This window comes from Ptiloglossa arizonensis, chromosome 4 (genome assembly GCF_051014685.1).
Source record: "Ptiloglossa arizonensis isolate GNS036 chromosome 4, iyPtiAriz1_principal, whole genome shotgun sequence".
Classification (NCBI taxonomy): Eukaryota; Metazoa; Arthropoda; class Insecta; order Hymenoptera; family Colletidae; genus Ptiloglossa; species Ptiloglossa arizonensis.
Window position 1 is genome coordinate 11,929,445 of NC_135051.1, and position 26,640 is coordinate 11,956,084.

Sequence of the window (26,640 nt, forward strand, 5' to 3'; positions counted from 1 at the left end):
TGAATATCTAATTGAACATCGAATGTATAATTAAATAATAAATAATTAACGAAAGCCTAAGTAAGTAAAATATAAAAATAGTTTATCTTGTAAAAGTAAAAGCAAAAAATGGTAAACTGTGTAGTGGTTTGCTTATTTACATATACAATAAGCTTTTCGTACATTTCTTTTACATAATATATCGAATAAATATATTATCTTCAAAAATAGGTGCAGATATAATTTGTTCATCATTGTACGAGATTCAAGTCCAGCTTTCGATTTTCCACGACATAAATAGCCACTTTGTCGTCCCCTCCCTCCTCATCTCTTTACCGTTCTAAAATAGCTTTCTCACTGTGTTGATATTGATATCGCGTTAGTGTTATGTGGACTGAAGGGGATCAATACTTCGGTACTCTTAATACCTTTGGAAGCTGAACGCGACCATAAAGATTCTTTTGTAATAACCGCTAAACCGTTGACGAAGAACTCTGTATTATCATCGAGCTTCATTTCCTCTGATTTCGCCATAGAAAACAAAACAACTTCGTACAGGACCAACAGTTTGTGTTTGGTCAAGGAAAGAATCGAGAACCATCGCATATATCGCTGCAGAGTACAGTAACTTCTCGCTTCAAAATTGAACATTGGAACCACCAACTTTCTTTAATCGAGAATCGGTAGAGAATTATTTCCCCTATCTGACCAAACTTAAATGGGCCGCACGAAGAGAATGATAAATGGACAGAACACTAATGAGTGAGATATATACTATAACAGCGAGTAAATGGTCAAAATTTCATAACGATGCTGCGTATCGGAGATTCAAGACCAATGCGAATCGAAATTTTTAATAATTTTCATTATACAATTATGAGAGAACCACTAATCGATTATCAACATTTTTTTTAATGAAAATGAGATTTTGACATTATTGAAAAACTTTTGACTTATTTTTATCGAGAAAATTTTACCAATCCATTGATAATATTTTATGAAGCAACAATGTGAAATAAAAGATTGGTTGTTTGCATTAAAGGTTACCACACGCATACGCATACGGCATCGCTTTGAAATTCGATTAGCTGGTTTTTGTTTCCACAGGTAACTGGCAGTTCGAACTAAAAAAACATAAACAGTGATGGTAGTTGATTCCTGATATCTAATCCCGTGCTAGAATTCTATCTTTAAACAACGAATTATTAGAGATATTGTTCAATTTCTAACTTCTCTAATTATTTATTTATACGATAAATTTGCAGATAACTGATATTCTACAAATATTGGCTTCAAATTATCGTACAATCATCGTTTTGAAAATCTTGAAATTTTATATTTTGAAATTTCATAACTATTAATTCATGTACTATTCCATAGCATATGCAAATTTAGTAATATTTTCAAATTAATATTACTGGAACATAGACATACCGTGAAATATCGTGTAAAATAACGAATAGTGTAATGAATTTTATTTTTTCTTATATTGAAGGTAATAAAGCGAAAATTTTACCCCATTTGAGTAAATACCCAATGGTTGGAAATACCTTACCTTACCCTATCTACCTTCAAAAGAAATGTTCGATATGAGATCACCTCTAGCTTGAAGACAAGCTTGAACATCTTTTATCATAGATAGTATCACAGTATTACTTTTTATTATATGCTTTAAAACCGTATAACTTTTATAAGGATACTTTTCATTTCATTAAAGTAACGAAAATTACTTCATTTCGTTATACGTTATACTATATTTTCGTCATACATTTAAAATTATCATCAAAATATTTGTATTCATAGATTATTTACATTTGTGACTGGTAAATATTCTACATAGTCCTGTTTTTCAAATGTTGAAATATTAGAAAAGAAATAGAAATTTTTATTTATTTCAAGTTCATTCTTTATTTTAAAATGATTTTTAAACGTTTTATTTTACAATAAAACGAAGTTCAGTTTTTCTTTTGAAAACATGATAGATATAAAAACGTTATTTATTTTATATATGTTAATAAAAAAGATTTTCGAATATGTTTCTCGAGATCCTCCACAAACTACAAAGTTGAAAAAATGTCCCAATTTTTGCATTACCGAAGTTCTCTTGTACATAAGTTCAAAACTCCAATGTTGTTTTATATATGTTGATAAAAAAGATTTTTGAATATGTTTCTCGAGATCCTTCACAAACTACAAAGTTGAAAAAATGTCCCAATTTTTGCATTACCGAAGTTCTCTTGTACATAAGTTCAAAACTCCAAACTTGTTTTATATATGTTGATAAAAAAGATTTTCGAATATGTTTCTCGAGATCCTCCACAAACTACAAAGTTGAAAAAATGTCCCAATTTTTGTATTACCGAAGTTCTCTTGTACATAAGTTCAAAACTCCAAAGTTGTCTTTTTTCGTAATTAACCACTAAAACATCTCCTCATATAAATAACATTATTCTACAATCGTCAGCCAGAGTCACCTCGTAAAAGTACCTTAACCCAATTTATCCACTTGGCACAGTAGGTTAAGTAGGCATATGATGTGTAGATTATTACAATTCTATACAGAACAGAGTTATTACTTGTATAGAGATTTTAAAGCTGGAGTAATATCATTTGATGAGGCTGTACAACTTGATCGATCCAATAACAATACTTTTAACATGTAAAGTAAAAGAAAAATGATTATCGATTACACCTAAACCGCAGATTCTGGCAATTGGCCACAACAGTAAATTGTTTGTTGTGCCAAAATATTTGAAAGCATGACGGTTAAGAGCAATCCTTATTGTATGGAATTTGGAGAAGGATCAAGTTTGTTGTTTAAATATCCAGTCCGGAGTCTGTTGAAAAATGAGATAAGTTTGAAGTATATAAACTTACGTGACATTAGAAAGTAAATGTTTAACATTGGTTAGTGTGTTGTCAAGATCATTAATGAAAATTACAAATAGTAATAGATGTAAATTCGAATCTCGAAAAACATTAGATAACACGTCAATCTTTTTTATTAATTATATTATCTTTTACTCTGACGACCCACCTGAGGTATATTAAAAAGAGTTATGTAACCAAGCTAAAAAATTCCCTTGGCAGCCAAATAAAATACTTCATTTATAAAAACATCGTAGTCCATCAAATAAAATTTTCTTTTCTGAAATCTGTACATATAATTTACTGACTTTTATTAGGAGCAACTTATATAGAATAACTAAATCATATATCTTGTTGTTTTTTTTTGTCTCAGACAGTGAATAGAATTGAAATAATATTGTTTGATTTACCATTCATAACTATATTAGAAGTTGAAGAAAAAAATATAATCATTAACAAAGGACATTTATATGTTTTTAAGAACGAATTAGAGAAATACATATTTTTCATCTGTGTCCAATTTGAAATTTAAGTAAACAGACGCCTGAACATTGAAAATTATTATTTCGCAAATGATGAAGTTTACCTTCATAAATTTCAAATATATCGCGCGAAATATATTTTAAGACAAATACAAATCGTACAATGAATCAATTATTAATTTCATAAATGACAAAAGTATGAGTGAGTGGAGCAGATAGCAATACAAGGAGTGGAAGCTACTAATTGGTTAATGCACAATTTATCACTTATTGATAAATGCCGTTTAATAAATATAAAAATATTTTAACATCAAATACGACTGGTATATAAACAAACGCAGAAAGCGTAATTAAAATATGTTCAAGATCGTTAAATATTGAAATATCACATGAAGAGTTTTTATCCGTACACTTTAATATCGTAAAAATCTTAAATTAAGTAAACAGGCTCATATGGTCCAACATTTACACATAGTTTAATTTATTTTCAGCACCTGCAGAATAAAGCACACATACTGTGAAAGAAAATCAAAAACGATTTCACCATATGATTTCCCTTGAGATATTATTGAAATTTTCGAGAAAATATTTTTATGAAATACTGAAACTAACTAAAAGATTTTATACGCTGCTGTAATCTCCATCTTCTTAAGCCATTCACAATGAACTAGATACCAGTATGTAAATGTCTGACAATATATTTTCACGAATGATGTTCTGATACATCAAAACCTTACTAGCCATTTTCAGGAACGACGTACCGATATGACGAACTGGATAAAACCCAAATGGCCATCTTCACGATTAACGACCAATACGTTGCGCAGATACAGTAGCCTGCTTCCATTATTATTACTTAAGATGTTTACGTAGAGTCTTGACCGAGTGTTTGCTTTTACATTCGTCACATTAGTGATCACATCAGTATGGGCGTGATCATTGTCGTTGTAAATGGATTAAATCAAACCTGGCCAACTCAGCTGAGTTGAGAAGCTTCTCGTAGGCATAAACGTTCATTATAGTTCGTGGACAAAGCTTCGATCGATCGATGCCGTAGCAAGAAATGACAGATGACGATCAACTGCAATCGTACTACGCCGCATTAAAATGTTTGTGCTGTCCTTGTTGATGTTTATGATTAAGCGAAACCTAGAGAAACTGACAGGTAGGTAGGTGCACTGCCTTGTCTTACGTACAAGCATTAATAGTTACTAACAATAATCCAAATGTACACAAACCTCACTAGAGGCCGAAACACCGGCTCGTCTATATTTACATTGTCGCTATGAAACAGCCCACAGACGTTACCTGAGATGCAGTTCCGTTAACTCATACTTAGAGAAGCAGTGTTGTAGGTTTGCACTGATGGCCGTTGCATGTACCATGTGTGAGTCATGGTTATTGGCTACTCTAACGACATATGTATATGTAAGATTTTCCAGCTGCTAAGTCATAGTCCATTCAATTTATATCACCAATTTCGTCAATACACAATCATATAGCTTCTTGCGAATAAAACTAATTTCGAAAATTATAAATGATTATTTATCAGGATTGGCAACATTCGATTTTATTCAAATGTATTGTTTCGTGTCTTCTATAGTAATATGTGTGTTTCGTATAGTTTTTAATCAAATCCTAATACAGTGTAGAATAATAAATAATAATAGAAACAGAGAGATGCACAAGAAATATGTTTGGTGTTGGATATTTTTAAATTTAACCAATATATTGAAGGACTGCAGGTTACTTATCTGAATCTTTTGTTTCCCTAGTATTACCTTTATGATTACATCAGTCAATTTTCACGAAATTGTAAAGCATATTTTTAGAAACGTTTTGATTTTTCAACACGTCTTATGCATATTTTCGGATCTTCTTGCTATCCTTAGTCAGCTCACTATTTACACTTGTACACATTCATAGAATATTTCATCGCGGGTCCCCTGTCCTACGGAGGTGTGGATTAAGTTGAACATTCTCCTTTGGATCGTTCTGTGGACTCAGAGTCCCATGTCTCACCAATCTTCGTCTGTATACTATTTGTGTACCTGAAATAACATTTACTACATCCGAGCTATTTCCTCTATCGTCCCTTGTGTCTGTCTCTCGAAAAGAAGGGTGAAAATCATTTTTACGATGGTTACCAACGAGATGAGCGGTAAGATTCTGGGCTACTCGACATATATAGGACAGTGGAGTAAATAGAGAGTTGCTTAGGGATACTGTCCATCACCAATGAGGATCTTATTAGAAAAGTAAGATAACCAATGGTCTCGGCAACAATCTTTTAAGTCGATAGGTTTGGATCGATGACACAATCACTTTTAATTCAAACGAGATGACATTCCGTCGGGGCACTTCTACAAGTAGGTTCTTAGTAGTCGTGCGACATGTGAGTCGTAAAAGGCTCATGAATTCCCAGAAGCGGAAGACATATATGTAACTCTCTTGAGCAATGCCCACACTGTGAGCGCAACCTCGATAGCCAGTCGAGTCAGAGGAAGTCATTTGTCCTACGAACTACATAGTAATAACAATAAGTTGAACATGTCTGTTCTGTACTCGTGTGTTATCTCGACACAGAATCCACGCTGTACGGAAACGTGGTTTCCTGCTCGAAGAAAGCTACACGTCTAGACTCGCTCTACATATGGATAACGAGTTAACCAGACTTGGATTAAACAATATATTTCAAAGGTTTTTGAAATAAACTGTTCAATGACGGTTTTGTAATGTCACTCACCTGAATCGACTCCGTGCGCAGATGCAGTGGGTACAGGAGGTACCAAGCCTGCGATACTGTAGAGAGTTTGACCGCTGCCATATTTGAGGCCACCACAGTGGCAGGGTGTCGTGGGCGTAGGAAGACCTTCACTGCCCCTGGTAGTAGCACCAACTACTGAGATCTCGTCGAGCTCGTGGCCGCTGTCATAATGCCATAACCTAGTCGCGCTGGTACTGGCACCACCGCCGCCGCCGCCACTGCCTTCCCCACCACCAGCATCTCCGCGACCACCGCTGCTGCCTCTACCACCTCCGCTACGGCCCCTAAGCGACTGCACCAGCCGCTTGGCGCTCGAAGACATTCCACGGAGGTGATCCAGCCTTCCGGTCTTTTTTACTTCCTGTCTTTGTCGAAGTCGCCCGTGCTCGCGACCAAGGATGTCCACCTACGATTTATTCATTCAGCGTTTAGACAAAGGTAATATTTTCGAGGTGATAAACATAATGACTGACCAGATTGAGATAGAAATTCATTTTCTATCTACAGCGATTACTTGGGTGAGAGTTCACGAGAATCCGAGTCACAGAATACTGTGTCTTCGTGTATTTGTATTAATAGGGTTCAAAGTTTCTAGTATTTTATTTATGATTTATTGATAGATTGTTTTTTATGAGAACATTTGAGCAATTCGTAAATACTAAAATCTCGTTAACCTGGAATAATTGGGAGAGAGAGTCGTCGCAATTAATGAGGCAAATGACAAAAAAAAGTTGGAACTCATTCACATAGAAAATTTAATGACCTGTATGTAGTGTCTACTGAGAGTCAATATCGATACTACAACTAAGATTTTGTTAAAATTGTCCTTCTCTTCCTCCCCCTCTCCTTCTTTCACTCTTTCTTTGCACAAACGTTCTAATATTCAAATACTGTTACTTAAATGTGGATGTATCTATATATTCAAATAATTTCACAGTTTAAGTTTTTGCATACGGACAATAATCAGCAGAAATTTAAACATTAAAAAGAACTTAATTATATCGTCATATGCGTATGTACCAAAACGAAGGAAGAACGAAGGCTATGCACTGTCTTTTCCTTCGTATCGCATGATTCAACGATAATGGTTTCTTTTTGACGAGCACGTGGCAAATCGAAGGAGGAAGGTGCCTTAATTCTGCCTATGAGTAATTAATGCATACCATCTTTATTAAATATTCTTACTTCTTATATACTAAACCAGATTGTTCCTTATCATTTATTCCCACAAAGTAATTAAATGCTTTGTAAATATTACAGTTGTATGATCCTCTGTTATCAAGTATTCTATCGACAAATAAAAACATAATCGTTGCAAGCAGAAGCTGCTTGCATCTAAAAAATTCCAACACGTTAGTGTGTTTGTTTGAAAATCTCAATTTTGTGCAGATTCATAAGGTATATAAAAACTCAAATAAAAATAAAGCTTAAAAAGAAACAATAACTTTATGGTTCACATCACAAGTATATGATTACTACGAATGTCTAGATCTATAAACATTATTATTTCTCAAAGATGTACATTAGGTATATTCGACGAGTGTATAAGTATTCGATTGCTCGAATATTTGAATCCAGAGAAATTCGATAAACAGTCCCAGCCCTAATCAGAATAATTTTTATGTCGTCCTATATTTTATGCGTCTTTTAAAGTAGGAAATTTACCAGATTAACCAGCATCCGGATTAACTGCAACCGGATTAGAGAGGGTTCACCGTCATTGCAATTCTATTATTTTAATATGATTATCGGATGTAGTTTTACACTGTTTGGAAAGCTTATATTCAAAAGTTTTGTTTAAATTTGAAAATTAATCATAAATTAATTACATGAAAATTTGATACGCAAAGATTAAACGAAGAAGTACTTTTATCCATTGTAGGAGACATTCATTTTTAGAGTATAAAAAAACAAGGTACTTTTAAAATTTTTCTTTAAAAAATTGATCAAACTGATTGCTTCAAAACTTTACTCGCGTATTCCTCGTACTTTGAAGATTATATAACAGAAAGTTATAATGACCATTTTAATACAATTTAATCTGAAAGAAAGAGATGTTTTGTCAATGGAGAATCACCTGAAATGATTATTCAAATAGAATTTCATTTATCACGATTGTGAATGTAGTACAAATTTCAGATTTTGCAGAATATTGAACATTTACACGATGGCATCAATTTTAAATTAAAAATATGCGTTTCATGAGCACAAATATAATATCTACAGATTAAAAAGATAGTAAATATCAAAATTTCAAACAGTTCATAATTTATATCCTGGAGATAAGTATATTTAAGATGTGTTGCAAACAGTAAATCAAATAACTGAATATTTTTTTAGAAATCTTGCTTTTAGAAATCATTTCAAAATTACGAACCCTAGTACACCGTATTCGACAAGTATGGAAATTGCTAACTATATCGTACACCGAAAAATTAGTATATAGAAAATATATCAAGACAATATCAAGTTAATGGAAGAAATTGGACTCGTTATTAAGCAAGAACGTGTTAGTGTTTTAGATACACATTCAGTCCATATGTAGTTTCTTACAAACACGATATTTTGGGATTGCGCATCAAGCATCGGTTAATAACAGTCGCAGAAAGTTTCTCGAATTTGCCATCCCTGGACTCTAAAAAGCTATTAAATTTTTCTTGGTTATTAACAGCGTATCTGAACTCACCGCTCGGGAATATCCGTCGCTCTAACGATCGTCTACCGACTAGGAGAACCAACAACGATAGCAACGTACACATAAATACAAGCACGACCGATATCACTGGCCTGAGTATGTAATTACATTGAGGTTCTCTGTTTGCCCCGACTACAATTTCTTGGATCATGCGCGACAAGAATTTCACGAATATTTGGCAAAACCACGTGAACACGTTAATCGGCGATCGACACGGCACGATCAACACAGATGTTTTTACACTCTGTTAACGGACGAGCTTTGAAACTGGAACGTGAACACACTTTTCGTGAACTATGTCATAGAGATGTACCAGAGGCTAGTTATAGTCACATCGAAGAATGCGACATCAACAGAAATTCACAGCACGAACGCTTTGCTCCCTTTCTTTTGGACGTTGTCTAATCCCTTTGCGTTGACGACACACTCCGGGTGATATTCTTAAAAGACAGCCGACATGCAACAAGTGTCTCTAGCTACGAAACTCACTCGTGTTCACTTATTCCTCCTTGAACTAGTCAATGCGACGAATTCGTTGCTCCTCGTTGTTGTTCAGCTCGCCGATGTCAGTCGCAATAATCAACAGTCCACTCTGAAGATCCTATTGTGGTGCGGTATCTGAAAGAAGAAGTTGCATATTAGAATAATTAGATGATCGGTTAAGTTTAATAACCGTATTATCGTTTTGCCTTTGCTAGCAAAGACATCGAATCGGACGATAGACAAGAAAATCCTTCGGCATTGAAAATTTATAAAATATGTTATATTCGGGGAAATATAAAATTGAAATAAATCATTTTTTATTATTATTTAACGGTTTTGGTCGCTTTGAGGGCTCTGTACAAGAACATTCTACAAATAAAATCACTGATATAAAATATTACATAATAAGATAAAAGTAAATATGAAGTTTGATTTTCCAGGTAAAACAATGAGTCTTCGAATCACCCAGATTCATTGATACACCATTGTGTCCTTGTACATATCTTGCGTGTGTGTGTATTTAGACATTGAATAAAGTTTTCTTTTTCTACAATTTTTCTTTTCATAAAGAAGTATCTATGGATTTGTTTACTCGCAATTATACTCTTAAAACTCAGATTATATACCAAATGTACGATAAGAGGAAAGAAAGATCAATTCAGGAAAGAATTGTGTGTCGTATTTGGTCAGATGTTTCACTTAGTCTTCGTAAGATCTACGACTAAAGAAACATTAATTAACACCATTCGTATTCCTTTTCAAATTATGTTAGTATTAAAATAAATATAATTTTTATGATTTATAATGTAAAAAAATGTAAAGGTTATGCTTGTTTCAATTTTAGTACAACTTCTTTTTGTGTAAACTGTCATTATGTAGAATTTATTTAGATAGAAAGGAGTATAAACGGATTTATATTATTTTTAATAAATACAAATTAGGTATTTTTGCTATAAGTAATTTTCAAAATATTAATGGTTATATGACGTACTAAATTGTATTCGTTTTTTCATTACGAGCAACTTATCGAATTAGTGATAGTATTTAAACAAAAACGAAATTATCTCTTTCTTAATAGCTAACATTTGATGAGAAGACTGCACCAATAACGCAGTATTCTCTTTCACTCGGTCTCGCTACTGTCGCCATTGATCTTCATCACCGATCTTTATCTATTCATATAGAAAAAAATTCGCAAAATTTATCCATCTTTGACAGCTCAGAGTGGTGTCCCCCCTTAATAATTACAACTAATTTAGTAAATGGCACTAAGAAGAACGTAGGAAGTTAATAGTGCACGTCTACTACTATATTTCAATTTTAAAAATTTAGTAGAATCTTCCACTAAAGTGTTCTTGTGCAAATTTTTGTTTCAAATATTTTTTTTTATTCGCTGCTTAACGTTGCATTAACCATCGTGTGAACCGTTCGACTTCTCGAGAGCATCTGTTTAAATATTAAATTTAGAAATTGTATGTATAATGAATTATGCGGATATTTTCTATTTCAAAGGAATACGGTTTGCTAGACATTACTTTAACTTCTTCTTGATACAAAAATATTATGCAGCAGATAAGAAATGCTCTGTCCCATAATTCCACGATATTTAAAGTTTAAAATGGATCATCGATCAAAGAAACAAATTATTATTTATTAAATACGTATGATTACGCTTTTCACATTCCACACTTTCTGATCTATGAAACGTATATCGTAAGTTTGTATATATGTCGTTTAAATAAAGTATTCAAGATATAGATACCATATATTGAATTTAATTTACGAAAACTATATTTCATGGGTAACAGTTTAATCCTTGAATTGGAAGTCTGTTTTAAATTTTTAATATTATGGAGCTGTGAAAATGTATGAGAAGGTACGAACTGCTCTATTATGTGATGACGCCATTGCGAGTCTGCATCTATTTACGTCACGTCATGCAGTAACACCATCTAGCGTTGCAGCCACGTGATAACCAGAAACTTACCGAAGAGAACACGTTTAACATGCAGTACAGTATTTATTCGTTGAGAACCCATAACTTGAAACCGACGCGTGATATATAGAATGTAAAGAGAAGATGTTCAACGAGTGCTCGTTTATCCTTTCTTTCTGACCGAAGAAAAAAGCGAGATGGAATAAGAGTGAATCAATTTGACCGAAAGTGAGAAACAACACCGAATATATAAAACATTCCATGCGAGGAATGAAGTATGAGGCATTCAGAGGATGGAGATAAAGTATCAATGTTTCATCTGACTCATACCTTTTCGAGCTCGCTTACAATTACTCTGCCTCGTTTTCATTCTATCTCACTCTTGCCTTCATAAGGTAGGAGTGAATCAGAAACGGTGACGAGAATAATGAGATCAGCTCTCAGCGTGTAGGACAAACTCAGCTTTTAATAAATATATGCTGTATTTCCCGAAAGGAGAAATTGAATGTCGTCGTATACAATCAAACTTGACGATAATATTTAGACAAGATTAATAATTTGTTAATTTGATTGACGTAACACTTAAAATATTGAATAAACAACATTATGATAATTTATATTAGTAGGAAATATTTTGTTCGCTGATTAAAAAGTTTTGAAGCTATTTTATTAAAATCTGTATTAAATACCAACATTCTAATAATTGTTTCATTTTACAGTCAATTATGATAAAGTTATCCTCCATAGGAAATTACAATCCTTTATAAAAATTCTATTCGAATTTCAACTCAATTGTAATACATGAAAAATTCTGTATAAATTACAGTTTGTTGTCGTGATCCGGTGTCAAAAATGAAGCGAAGTATAAATTATGGAGCAATAATTTAAACAGAATAAACGTTAACTTTGTGACAGTAAGTGGAACGTTTGTAGAATTACAAAACAGGATTTTCATAGCAACGATTACTTGACAGTAATAATTTTACGAGGTGCATTCATATTTTGTAAAGTTTCAATCGTTAGGAACTAAACAATTATTTTAGACATCGTTTATTAAAAATATATAAAGCTTTTTGCATTGCCAAATATTAACGGGGAATATTTAATCAGAAATTTAATTAAACTTTGATAGCATAATATTACAAACTCTGTACTTATTGTAAGAGTAAATACTCATTTGGTTTCAAACACTGCTCATATTTGTGCTACGCCAGTCGTGCCAAATGTACGCGTGCAAAATATGGTTTCGATGTAGGAGGTAAGTTAAAGAATATAGAACGCTTTAAAAAATTTATTATACATGTGCATAATGTTTCAGGGCATTTGCCATTCTATGGATTGAAAAGTACGATGCAATAAAATATTTTGAGTTACAATAGTTTGATCAATTTAAATTATACAAATATATTAAATGAAATTAATCTTCAAATTGGAAACATGTGATGGACTGTAATAGATTTTGGAGGAACTTCTTTTTTCATACAAAACTATTCATACCTTGATACGAGGGTAAGTTGAGGGTAGTCTGACAATTGAACCGAATAATGTCATTTTATAGTTAATTTTATAGCCTATAATAGAGAATAATAATATTGGATAAATAATGTTGTTTCTTATCTTTATTCGAAGGTAAGCCTTTAATAAAACTAGTATGTAACATATGAATCTATGCAAAACTTATTGACGTGCTTCTAACAGAACATTCTCTCTTTATTCTCTTTTGTTAGCGTACAAAAATTACAGAATATATAAGCATTAATCATTGTGAACTATGATACTTAAGAGGAAAAGAATCGCTAATAGTCTGAATAGCTTAAATGATTGAAACAGATGGTCGCTTAACTATAAACAAAAGATTCGTGTTTCGAAACTCGATCCAACGATACGATCGATAGATAAATACTTGTTCTCCTACAAATGATCATTTCCCTACTTCTTCTTAGATATCAAAAGAAATTTGGACTGTTTACTTTTTATAGGCTCCCATACCATTCTAAAGACTGCCACTATACTAGAAGAAGAAAACTGTGTTTTATGCAATAAATAATATTTTTGGTACAACACAACTGCATTTTCTTATCCCAGAGCTGATGGTTCAACTCATCAATAAAGCTTATCTAGTTGGCTCTGGTTTAGACGCGACGCTATTAATCGTTTGATAAGTCTCTAATTAGTTGATAGTTTATTAGTACGCAGTTTAAACAGACTGTTCAAATGATTAATAGCATCACGCCTTAGGTAGGATCAGCTAGATAAGCTTCATCGATGAGTCCAATTAGTAGATCCCGGACGAAGTGCAGTGATACTGCTCTTTGTACCAAGAATATTGGGTAGCATTATTTTTCTTCATTCTCGTGAAACATGTGGATTTAGACTTCTAATTTCGATGCAACTTTTCATCAGTCTGCTTGAAACAATTTTCTAAAATATATGTCAGTTGGTAGTAGTTTAAAACTTATTTTGCTCGCTCTAGCACTTCCTCCAGTTTTTCGGGACTCAATGCTTGGGGTATGGTTTGTAATTTTTTTTTTTTTTTTTAGAGATAATTACTCTTTTAATAGTTTTAATAGATAGAGGTGGAATGGATTGATTGTTTGATCTGTTTTCATATCGTTAAGTCGGGTATCACTTGATGATAGTGATAAGGGTTTTTTGCACCAGTTTGAATCTTTGGCGGTTCTGTTGATGGTTGTGTCGGTAACTCTTCTAGATTATCAATTGGTAAGTCAGTTTCTAAGGTATTCTTATTTATCGACGGTTTTGTGATTTGACAGAGTATGTAGTAAACTATGTTTGTGTTTGTGTGGTAGTCTTGATCAGATTTGTGATGGACTTATACGGGCATTGTTTCGTTGTATGATTCTCCTGTTTGCATAAATGAACAATTTAGTTCATCAATTGTAATGAAAAAACATTATGTCATGTTATCTATTGTTATTTGGACAGTCTGGTATTTCATTGGTATCTTCAAGATTAATATAAATGTGCCTTCTAAAACTTAGGATGTTGGTGTACTCTGGGTTGGTCACTTCTGTATTTGCAAAGGATATTTTTGAGCGAAGTTATACCAGGTTGCTTAATAAGTTTTGTCGTTTGATAAAACTTATTCAATAGTACTATATAGAACAACCTATTACATTATTTCGTTTGAATATATCTTCTTTCGTTGTAGTGGGTATTGCTAGAGAAACGTTAGATACGTAGTATTATTCTTTGTGTTGATGTCAGCAAAGGTCTGATTTCAATTGAGTTGTTGTTTTTTGTTATCTTCTTGTGGTTGGCAATTAGTCAGATTACTCTTTCCTTATTTACTAGGTACGTACAAATTCATCCGTTGGAGATTCTAGAATTTAATTCATTTGGGTCTTATTATTTTCCAATTGTGAAAGTATAATTGTGGCTTGTTCTTTAGTGGTATAGGTTTCGAATTGCATGACGTGAACGCAAGTTTTATTGGTTGCAGTATTATTGTTTGCCAGGTTTCTCTTTGTTACATTTTTGGACGAGATATCCCTGTTCCCAAAAGCCCTGCCTGTTGGGTATTACTTGGGTGGTTCCATTATGCTGGTTTAGGACCGTACATGTGTACGGGGCTAGCTTTTGTGAGACACTAACACAGTCACTATTGACTATACACAAGCAGTAACACTATTATCGAATATGATTGCTCTGTACAACTATCGTACGTACACTGCAATAGATTTAGGCAAATAGAAAGTGATAGTAACAAATCGAATACTTAACTATATGCTCTCCATGGAACTATACAGATTTCATTTGGAGTAATCTTCACTAAAGTTCTTACTTTTGGAGTTATCGCGATAGTTTTGGTTATACCTCTTCGAATAATTAAAATTAGAATATCTTTAAAACTAATGGTTTTTTTATATAAGTAGGTTAATATTGTCTTATATCGAACCACAAAGTGGATTGTTCAACGTAATAAAAAATGCGAGTGTCGGCTGAAAAATGATACACCCCTGAGTATATCTCAAGAACAAACAGACGTATTTAAGAAACTCAAAATAGAAATGTAAGTACAGTTCATTGACTTTAGCATATCTATTTACTTTTCAACATAATCTCTATTTAAAGATATACCTACATTTCTTCTAACGCGTGACAAGTTTTTCATTTCGTCATTGAAGTGAAATGAATGCCCTTAAGGTCCCTCTCGAGGTATAGAAAGAAGTGGAAATTACTGACACGAGTGGCGAATCAGATGAGTACGTTAAGCGCGACAAGTGTTGAAATTTCAACTTCATTGGAATCTCAAGAATTACGCGCGACGTCTATAGTTTAATATTATTTTTACTCCAACACGATCAATTCTATCGATTTACGAAACACGACACACGTATAATTCGCAATTCGTCGCTTAACATCACAAATGGAAAATATTCGAACGCAGTGTGGTTAACGAACTCGATCGAATTTATATTTATCCGTCTTTTTAATGTCGTCTTTTCAATTTCCTCGATGTCTCAATGTAAACTCGAACGACGATCGTTTTCAATCGGTTCATCCATCTGATTTTGATGGTCTACGTCGATCACGGAAATTGACCGTCCATTGTGAAAAATTTGGCTTTACCCGTATCAAATTCATGAAACCGTGATGTTCAATGAACCGTTGTACTTCGGTCAATAATTTCATTTCCATAAATAGCTTGTAAGCGACAATGAATGTCAGTTGGATTAAAATTTTGAGCGGTTAAAATTCGATTGCTACTTTTTGCTTCACTCGCAATGACATTGAGTCTTTACTTGTTTCTAGTGCGAAACGAATTAATCGTAAACAATTAAACAAACCAAAATAACGTTTTGCACATTTGTAGACGATAAATGTAGCTACACGCTGATAACTATTTACATATTGGCAACATACGTATGTTACTCCGTACGTTCTTTTATTTTCAAGTTATACGCGAATGTAAAATACATTACTTCTCAGTCGATCCTTATATATGATTTTGTTTAAAAAAATAAACTTGATCTTCGTATGATCTTTATGCAAGCGCTTACATAAAAATGAATCACATCAAATTATGTCCCCCTCTTATTTATTTGAGTAAAAGGATATCAAACCTCTTACTGATCACTTGTAACAAAGTGAAACATATAATAATTTATAGTGTCAACATAACTTCTGTTTTCAGTTTTATGAAACATTTTTATTTTCTGTTTCCATAAACATATATGTAATAATGAAACTACATATTTTTAATTACGTATTCAAATCATGTTAGTGTTTGCTGTTTTATATTTTTGTGACTTTCATAGACTATAAAAAGGCTTATATAAGTTTTTATTCGTTTAATACATAAATATATAAATATATGTGTGCGCGCGCGCGCGTGTGTGTGTATAAATATTTATATGGCAAACGAAACTCTACACTGTTTTGGAAAATAAATTTACATCGTAATTTTACAATGTATAAAGTTCTTTTAACACCCAAGTTTAGATTAATAACAGCTCATAGATGTACCATGCTTTTGTTAACACTAGAACTACCGATAGATTCCAGTATGTTAGAAAGGAACTTATGAAATTGATTATATGTCTAGTGTTAATGCTGTATTATTAATCTTACTTCCGGAAACTTCACAGAAATGATTTTCAAAGCCGAATGACATTTTATGAGTGGGCTCGAAATGAAATATAAATCGATAAGGAATTTTTTTCTCCAGTTATTTAAATTGTAAGGTCACCTGCTTCGATATCGTTAATTTATTTGTTATGAGATGACCTTAGAAGAAAGGTCTATGAAAATTCGTTTACTACTCTAGAAAATATGAAAGAGCAAATCATAACTGTCGTTGTAACAGAAAAGGAACTTTATTATCTAATCATTTATTGAACACATTAATAAATGTTTGAAAACTTAAGGTCCTCCACTCACACACATACACGTGTTCTATATTTTCTATTTTCCTCTCCGTCTCCACTGTTTTTCTTTCTTCGTTTCATTTCCTAATTTAAAATTCGCTATTCTTATCATGTTCCTCTCTTTTCCGTTCTTCTACAAATATCTCGGTAATTCTACCGTTTTAATTTCCCTGTAAATTCTGTAATATCTCTCTACTTCCTCAATTACCTATATTCACCTTTTCCTTCCTACAATCTGATACCTCCTCTGTCACACATCCTCTTTCCTCCTTGAGTCTCCATCTTTCTTTTATCCATTTTGATATTCTTGCTCTTTCACATACATATAAAACTCTTTTAACATAAAAATAAATTAAAAAGACTTCAATGAACCGAAAAATATGTAAATTAGGCAATAGCAGATTGGAAAGAAATTATTATGGATGCACGAATCGAAATTCGAATTGTTTGAAAATATATGTCGTGCTTTTGCGCGTCAGAAATTCAACGAATAATTATTGTCCCGGTATGTTATGCCCACGATGAAACATGAAGGTAGTGTAATGATTTGAAGATGCTTTGATAGACACAAAATGGGTAGTTTATTCAAAATAGACAGAATTCAACGAAAAGAACAGAATACGTATCCTCATTTTGATTATTTGAATACGATTTTTACAATTTCACGTCAAGATTTTCTTTCAGAAAATGAACTAACATGATGCTTAAGAAACGTATGATTGTACATACATATTTCAGTTCAGGAAATTCCCAAATTTTATGAATGGAGATTTTTAGTGTGTGACACTTTTTCCACATGCATTTCGTATTGTATATTGACCCTTGGTTGATATTTTGCACAGTACGAACGAAATATTTTAATATTAATTAAAAAAAAGTCTGTTGTTACGAAATTGATTTTTAAACGTTGAATATTTTTTTCTATGAAAATGATATTACCAGTTAATAGATAATTCAACGTTTTATATAGCGTGGACCGTTTTACGAAATTGGCAAACTTCACGAGGGGGGCTTTCTGGTTAATCATTTTCAGTTTATGCGCGCATCCACCTTTGCTACAGTGAATGAAATTTCTGCACCGTCGAACCTTTATCCTGATTAAATTCTCTGATTTACTATCACCACTAGAGTAGTTTCGTGAGAAAGCGTAAATTCTATCCGCACAACAGCACACCGCCTGGATCGATAAAGAAATACTATTTTTCAAGCAACGATTCCAGTTCTGTTGCAAACTTTTTCGAAGCCGAACGCCCCACGACTGAATTTCAGGATGATATGTCTTTCTATGGATACAATAAGACACTCTTTCGCAAGTTGAAACACGGATCCGTGTTCGATCTTAGTCGGTTCTTTTCAGCGCTGTCGCTTTACTTCGTTGAAGAACGAAGAATTCGATATATGTACATAATTGAAATATCAGAAAATTGCTACGCTTTAAAAGTTATGGAACACTGAACGTTTTCGACGTTGAAGGAAGTATTATTGAAAAGAATGTTCTCAAGAAGCTTAAGCGTCTATATACATACTTATACACAATGTTACACAAGATACGTACAATTTTGTGTATTCAAATTTTAGAACATGATTTTTTAGAAATTTTATTGCTCGAACCTTAGATTTTTGTTTGGTTTGAAGTTATTTTAATATTAAATATTTCCGTGGTTAAATGTTTTCTTTCGTGTTAAAGAATTGACAAATACACGTGGACGTTCGCAAAAGCATATTAAGGATGCAGATGATCTTTGAATATAACAAAGTACATCGATATTTCAGATACTGTCAAAAAAGCTAGCTAATTTCTTTATCTTACAATATTGCATTTTAAATTTCCATTTCTAATATTAGGTGAAAGTCAGTGACTTTTGACATTTGGTGTAAAAAGGCATACAGACGTGTCGTTCAATGTACGATGTATTATAACATTCAGGCTTCCAAATTATGAAGGAACCTCCTAGCGGAAAAGTGAAGTACTCTCACGTATGAGATGATATCGATTGATGAGAGTGCGTTCGAGAGTAGTGCGAAGAACCATTAAACGCTCTACCGTACGCTGACTGATCATCTGTATCGTACAATTTTAATTTTACGAAGAAAATAATTTTCCAAGTTGATCAGCTTCAATTGAAATGTATACTTTACAATGTAAGTTTGTTTACACACACAAGGAACACAAGTAGGATATTATTTGCATACGAAATGGCACGTCGAGTAAACTGATGAGAAAATTTCATCTGAAATACGAGAAAATGTGAAGATAAACAAAGTGGATGAAAAATTGTTTCTCTACTTCCGAATTTTTTGCAATGAAGCAAACATGGCAATTTGTCCATAGATTTTTATAAAAGTTTGCTTATCCAACGATCACAGAATATAACATTTGTAAAAAAGTTGTCACGGTGAATATTTAGCACAATGATAAATATTTGTTTATACGATTTAAAAAAAAAATTATGAAATAACTATCAGTCGAAATAAAATCCCATTTTTTTCGAACAATAAGTAAAGAAGTGGAAACAAATACAATTTTTCCATATGTATTTTTAATTTTAGTTTACTAAATTATAGCTTCAGCGTTTTTCACGCAACTATAATAAAAAATCATAATCATAGCCAAGTTCAATATCGGTATGGATTATTGTTAACATTTTTTGTCTTGTTATAAATGTGAGAAATATATTACTTTAAGCCACACAATATGGACTGGATTTATAATCTAAAGGTCTTTCAGATAATTGAAAATAAAAATTTCTTACTAGTTATGTAAGCACAATTCCTTTTCAAACAATCACAACATTACAAATACATAAAGCTAGAACAATGAAAACAGCATGTAGTTATTCAAATCAACTAAGCAATAATGCGCGTACGTATACATTGTTACTAACACGATATTACAACTTAAGAATTGCCTCTCTACGAATTCCGTCTATCATAAATACTCAACACTCGTGTAGATAACGCAAAAAATGAACAATTTTACGACACAGTCACATGAATTCCAATAATTAATTTTGATACATGAAACTTATATATTATATATAAGTGATTTTGAATGACGTCTATTAATATACCTACACCTTAAATGCAATTACGAATTACTTTTCTGTACCACGTTATAAATAATTATTTCACTGTGTGTTACAACCATTTCATGCTTCTAATCATCAAATATTGCTTCGTCATATTTATCATAATTCAATCAATTTAAAAATTTAACTAATAGTTTAATGCATTTTTGTCTAATAATGTATATATACATGTAAGATGTGAATCGTTCGAATAGATACAAGTACTATGTCAAAATCAATGACGTATGTAAAACATACAGTATACATTAGAAAATGAAATTTAAATAACATGCAGCATGGAGTAAAATATTTTAAAATATAAAGAAAAAATGTGCACAAAATATTATAGAATATATGCAGAATGACAAATTGGTTAATTGTATTGTATATTGTCAAGGCTATGTAGTTTACTTTACACAGTGTCGATGAGAACCATGTAGTTTTTGGAATCATCATTACAGCATTCAGAATTTTCTAAATTGCAAAGAGTAGAGTACAGCTGTTCCGACCTGGAAAATATCAGGTAACTCACTCTGGGAAATTGTCCAACTGTAGCTACTGTTCTCAACGGCACTTACCGCATTGCGAGCCCACACGCAGCGAAAAGACTTATGCAATGTCACAGGACGGTTTCCTCGAACAAAGGGCTTCCTGTGTAACGTGACTTCGCAGTCTTTTTGCAGAACGATTACATACAATTTTGTAGGTGTTACATAATGAGAAAACCGCCTCAATTTTAATTGGTTTTAACATACTCTCACCTAAATACATGTTTTTTTCGCGGATGCTCAGAGAAAGTTGAAACTTGGACAGGTCGAACCGAGTTTGATAAAAAATAATGAAAATATTCTTACAGGCTACGAATGGCACATTTGAATACTTTTGGAGTATTGTTGGATCTTCTAGCTTTTGAATGCTACTCAAAATTATTAAAGTTAATTAACAATACTCGTCCAAATAGAGCGAAAAGTCTAGATATTCACAGTCTTGTGATTATTCTGCTTCATTTGTGTTTGACACTAAAGACTCAGAATAATTTCTGTATTTTCGTTTTTCAATCGTAGATGTCTGAATGCATTTAGTGCTTAACGTACCTAGGTATTTAAAGATCTAAATGTATAATCTTATTCTAAGATTAAATATAGAAATGTTTAAAAATGTTGAATCAGTATCTAAGATACATGAAATTATTCAAAGACTATCTACTCGATGAAATAAAATTCAACAGTAAGATGCTATAAATTAAGTTACTCGATTTCCTTTTTATATTTGTTTCTTTCACGAAAATATGTATGCTTCGGACATAATTTAAACCCAATGTGTCTACGATTAATAAATAAATGTGTACAACCATTTTTACGGCAAAAGTGTAAAGTAATTTTTTTCTTACCATTCGTTTTCATACCTATGACTGAAATATTTCGGCAAGCTCGACATGTATACAAGGTACCGTGTACCGAATGTACTTACAACACTATCTAACGGAAGCATAATCCATCGTGTAGTTCACTAAAAGCAGTTAGTGAGTGTACACTACAAGGGAAACTTGGTAGAATATTCCAAACGTGACATCAATTTGAACTGTACCATTATTCGATGGACAATGCCAAGTTAACACAGCTCTAACGGTGTGGTTCAAAGTGACGGTAATTTTACAGTTGAACAAGCTATAGTAACAAAATCTGAGCACACAAAGAACTCTATTTAAACTTGTACCGACATATATTCTGATCTCTGATCAAGAAAAACATCCCTTTCGTTTCTTTTTATAGTTTCCTCATAGAAACTCACAAGTTACACGGAGAGTTGTCAAAAGTAATTATGTAAATGACAGGTACGATAATTAATAAAAATTGAATACGTTGAAAGTACCAATGGTAGAGCAAGTTTTATACAGTTTAAAATTTAATTTTTAAATTCAACTTTACCACATGCCATGATTAAAATATTTTTACTGTCATTATCTGTCATTATTGATTAGATTACACACATTAAACTTCTATATGTTTGTTGTGAAATAACACTATAAGGCTATAAATATATTCATTCTATTGACAAGAGTACACTTAGAAGTTTTCTTGTAAATAAATGAAAATATCGACACATGTATCGAGTAAATTCTTCTATTTTCGATTGCAATGCATTACAATTGCATAAGAATTATTTGAAAACATCTGCGTGTCTTCAAACCAAACAAACAATCCTGCTTTCCCCTAGTTCATTCTACTTTGAGAGAATATATACCTACACTTGAAGATTAAAAAAATCGCAAGTTTGCTTTCTTAAATATTTCGTATTTACTTTACTGTTTAAATTAAATACCGGTTTCTTTTTTCATAATCGAGTACATATGGACTTGTTTAACTTTCGTTAAATTTAAAAATTCAGACTGCATATAAAATGTATTCTGAAAAAAATTGCAAGTCGTATTGGTAGAATATAAATGTAACAATCTTTTCTCAAATACTAGCCCTTTAAAACAATGTCTTTAAAATTTCTGGAGTTCCTTAAATATAAGGAAGTTTAACTAATCATGTTGTGTTTTGCAACGAGCTATTTGTTACATACTACCATACTGTTACAAGTGAGTATGAGAATTCTAATATGGTGAATTAGGGTTTTCGAACAAGGTTATTTATGAAATAAAATGATCATTTTGCAAGGAAGACGAGAGACAGGATTTGTGCAATTTCGTTCACTGTTGTTTTACACATACGGAATCACAACATGAAAAATGTCCTGAAGGCTCCGTGTCATGATATATCTAACAGCGCGCAACAGCCACTGATACCATCGAACTATACAAACTCGGCAAGAAAGAATTGCCTCGGGATATTTTGAGTATTATTCGACCACTATACGAGAATTTTAGTATGGATACTGCGTGGGAACGTTCCGTTGGTAGATTCATGCAAATTACTAATGAAAACTTGAACAATGACATGGAAAATTGCTCCTAAAACTACAAATAACGGTACTCTTACTTTTGAAATAACAGCTTTCATTGCTAATAAGAAGGAAAAAACATTTTAGAGGCTGTAAAGTCTGCGGAGGTTTTTGCTTTATGATCTCCGAGTGGAGAATCCAATGTAAAGTTCAAAAACGTTATTACGCGTGTCAAATTTGAAACTTCTGTTTCTCAAAACATTGTACAACGCGTGACTGAAATATTTCGAAAACGTTCAAACCGATTTGCTTACATTTTTACATTATCATACTTTATCATTCTTTATCGTACAAGTTTTTCGTTTCAAGCATTCCTATTTATTTTATAGCTGAGAAATGAATAAAAATTTTGGAAAATTTCTTATTCTGAATTCAAATGTCCGCCATTTTGCAAGAAATCGTTAGTCTTGAAATCGGGAATGATAGAAATTAGATAATTTATTATATTTTAAGCAATTATTTTTCCTCTGTAAAAACTCTGTCATCGCAGAACCCTTCATTAGAAACATGTCTTACTATGATGGATGATTTACCGTCATTTCTTGATAGTTTTTATAAAAAATTGTTCTAAATTATGCTTAATGTTTGTAGTTTTGAATCAACAAAACCGCAAAAAAAAAAATACGTTAAATACTCCAATCAAGATTTGATTTTCTCTTGCATACTCTCCTTTTTGCATTTCAACGTGCAATTTTTATTTGATGAACTTAGGAAAAATTAAATTTGCTATTTAAAGTTTCGTCAGTGAAGGTCATTCGTCTCACAGATCTATTATACATCAGAAGATGATCCTGATACTCGAAGGAAATTCGGCGTTGTTACTGAAATTGAATGTCCCAAAGTATCGCTGTACGCCATCTTCAGGAAAGAGCGCTAAGGGCGTAATAGAAACGAGGTCACGATACCTTCGGACGAACTTAAGAGTTAATTGGTCAGTTAGTTGGCATTCAGTAAGTATTCGTTCGTCAGTTGGCATTTGGAAGCACTTAGAGTTCTGACAGCTAACTTTCAAAAGTAGGTCGTTACTTATCCCGTGTAGAACGTGATACATCTACATACGTACGTTTCTTGAAACGCATATGCAGAATCTAAGATATTTATCAGAATCCATTATACAGAGTGTTAAGAAAAAAGAAAGATTTTTAAAACGTATAGTAGTCGCCAAATAGAGAAAGAAAAGTTCTTAAAAACATGGATTGACGAATTAATATTCTCGGAATTATGAATAATTTTCTGTTTCAATCTAGATGTAGAAACATCGAATTGTGTTAATGTTTCTTTTGTTGATATTTACAGAAGGTTTTCCTCGTGTCCATTTCCATACACACTTTGCTCCTTTATATGAGAGAATTTCGAAACTTTTCAAAAATTTCTGACTTCATTCGTACCGTCCGACAAGAGTTTGCTATTTGCTCGTGTACTTTGTCTATGTTATTTAGCAATGAAGACCAGTACACCACCCCTTTTAAAAAATATTCATAGAAAAAAATCAAGGGATTTTAAATCGAGGGGTCGAAGAGAGGGCATGCAACTATTCTACCACGCTCAATTTATCTTTTACCGAAATCCCAATTCAAATATTGCCGAAAGCTGAGTGCAAATTGAACTGAAGCACTATCACCAAAAAGCATGTTATTCAAAAACTGTGGTAGCATGTGCCTAAAGAAATGATTATATGTTACGCCTGGTAGCAGACTTGGTAAAATAATAAGTTCTAGTAATTAATCGGCTACGATACGCATCCATACGTTCAATGAAAATCAATGTTGATTATTCGTATAATTGACATTCATGATTTGAATGTTTGAATAATTGAGAAAAAATGTATAATGCCGTCTCTTATAAATGCAACTTCGTCCGTGCTTAAAATATACGGGATAAACTGTTCATTTAGTGCACGTTTTACGAGCATCCATTCTAAAAACTTTACTCTTGCTAAATAATCTAATGGAATGAGTGCCTGCACTCGTTGAATATGCTACGAGTATAAAAATTGATCGTGAACAAATTTTCACGCAAAAAAGTAACTCGTTCCTGCTGTTGTTGAAATTCTCCTCGCGTTTGTTTGTGAGTTTTATTCAATTGCTCCAAAGATGTGGATTTCCTTTTCAGGAATCGAAACAGACCTGTCTTCTCGATCTCGATATCATATTTATTAACTCATCTTAGAAAGACGTTGATAAAATGTCGTTAGAAATGTATGAGATTGTATTTTAGGTTTGGATATTTGTGCACACAAAGTTTCCATGCGGTTACAGGGTTTTCCATTGGCAAGGCCATATATGAAATGCATCTCTGCCATTTCTTGATTAAAATAAAATGATGTCATAGCTAGCTGTAAAATAATAGCTCTCTGTTCACTGATCGCATCAATATGCAACTGAAATTTTTCTGCTGAAGTATGATAATATGTTAATTCTTTGTTACGAACCGTACGTGAATCTAAAGAACGAAGTGTTCACTTCTGTAAACGTCAAAAGAAGAAATAGTAAAGTAACTTGTTATTTTTATGTCACGAATGACTATCAAAAACCAAAAGAGAGAATTATTTATAATTCCAAGAAATTTCAACGTATGTTTATTAGGATTCTTTTCCGCCTTTTACTATCCGCTCTGCAAGTTCAAAATTCTATTTTTAAACATTTTATATTTCTGGCAATATCTATTATAATTTCGTAATCTTACTTTAAGTCATACCACGTTCATACCACGTTAACTTTTGCTTTTTAAACACTTCTGAATAAAAAAGATAATGATTCTTTCCTGTACCTTTTCCAAGGAAAGTTTTTTCCACTTTCACAGTTTTAGAAATGTTTAAAGCGATAACAGTTAATGTATCATATATATGTATATTGCCTACATCACGATCCCATTTCTATCGTTATCCTGCTACACGAACTGCCTGTCCTCATTTTTCAAAATACTCGAGAGACACTTACTGAAAGATAATCCTTCTTGCCACTGAAATTGTTGAAGATATGTGTTACGTAGGTTGAGAGAAAACTTGACAAAGACTACTTCGTACTTCATCGATACTCTTGGAAGGATACGAAGATGAAACGGTAAGGTATCTTTCCACTTAATAAACCCTCGATAAAATACGAAGACAAAAAAACATCAAAGGAAGCTGCAAAACTAACACAATGTTTAAAGTGACACTAATCATTAAATAATAAATTTATGGTAGAAAAATTCTAACTTTCATATTATTAATTTAGTAATTCTGCATTATTAAATTTTCGTTACAATACACGTTAAAAATGAAAAAAATATAACTAAGGAAAATAATAGTGTCAACATTTATTTTTCGTTATGTGTATTATCTTGACAAAATTTCTAACGTGATCGACTAGTTCTTACTGTTTAGTATGAAGATTATTATACGTTAAATACAGACATGTTTTTTTCATGGAAAAACATAATATACAGAGTGAGATTGGAGGTTTAAACTACTATCATTCAATAGATCATATCCGAATTAGTTAATAAAATCTTTTAAGTTTTCTATGAAAACCACTCTCCTCC

The 26,640-nt window shown here is 32.4% G+C and overlaps 1 protein-coding gene across 6 annotated transcripts in view; it reads right to left on the reverse strand.

The window, feature by feature from the left end:
- Positions 1-26,640, reverse strand: part of LOC143145643 (cyclic nucleotide-gated channel alpha-3) — a 289,694-nt gene that overhangs the window by 205,912 nt on the left and 57,142 nt on the right. For 5 of the 6 annotated variants that reach the window (XM_076309207.1, XM_076309209.1, XM_076309210.1 and 2 more), the window contains exons 2-3: positions 9,281-9,409; positions 6,076-6,502 (exon numbers count right to left, since the gene is read on the reverse strand). In XM_076309207.1, coding sequence (XP_076165322.1) covers positions 6,076-6,418 — 343 coding nt within the window. In that variant the 5' untranslated portion in view covers positions 6,419-6,502; positions 9,281-9,409. Of the gene's footprint in view, positions 1-6,075; positions 6,503-8,782; positions 8,931-9,280; positions 9,410-26,640 lie in introns of those variants that run through there. The other variant, XM_076309206.1, reaches the window with a different exon arrangement.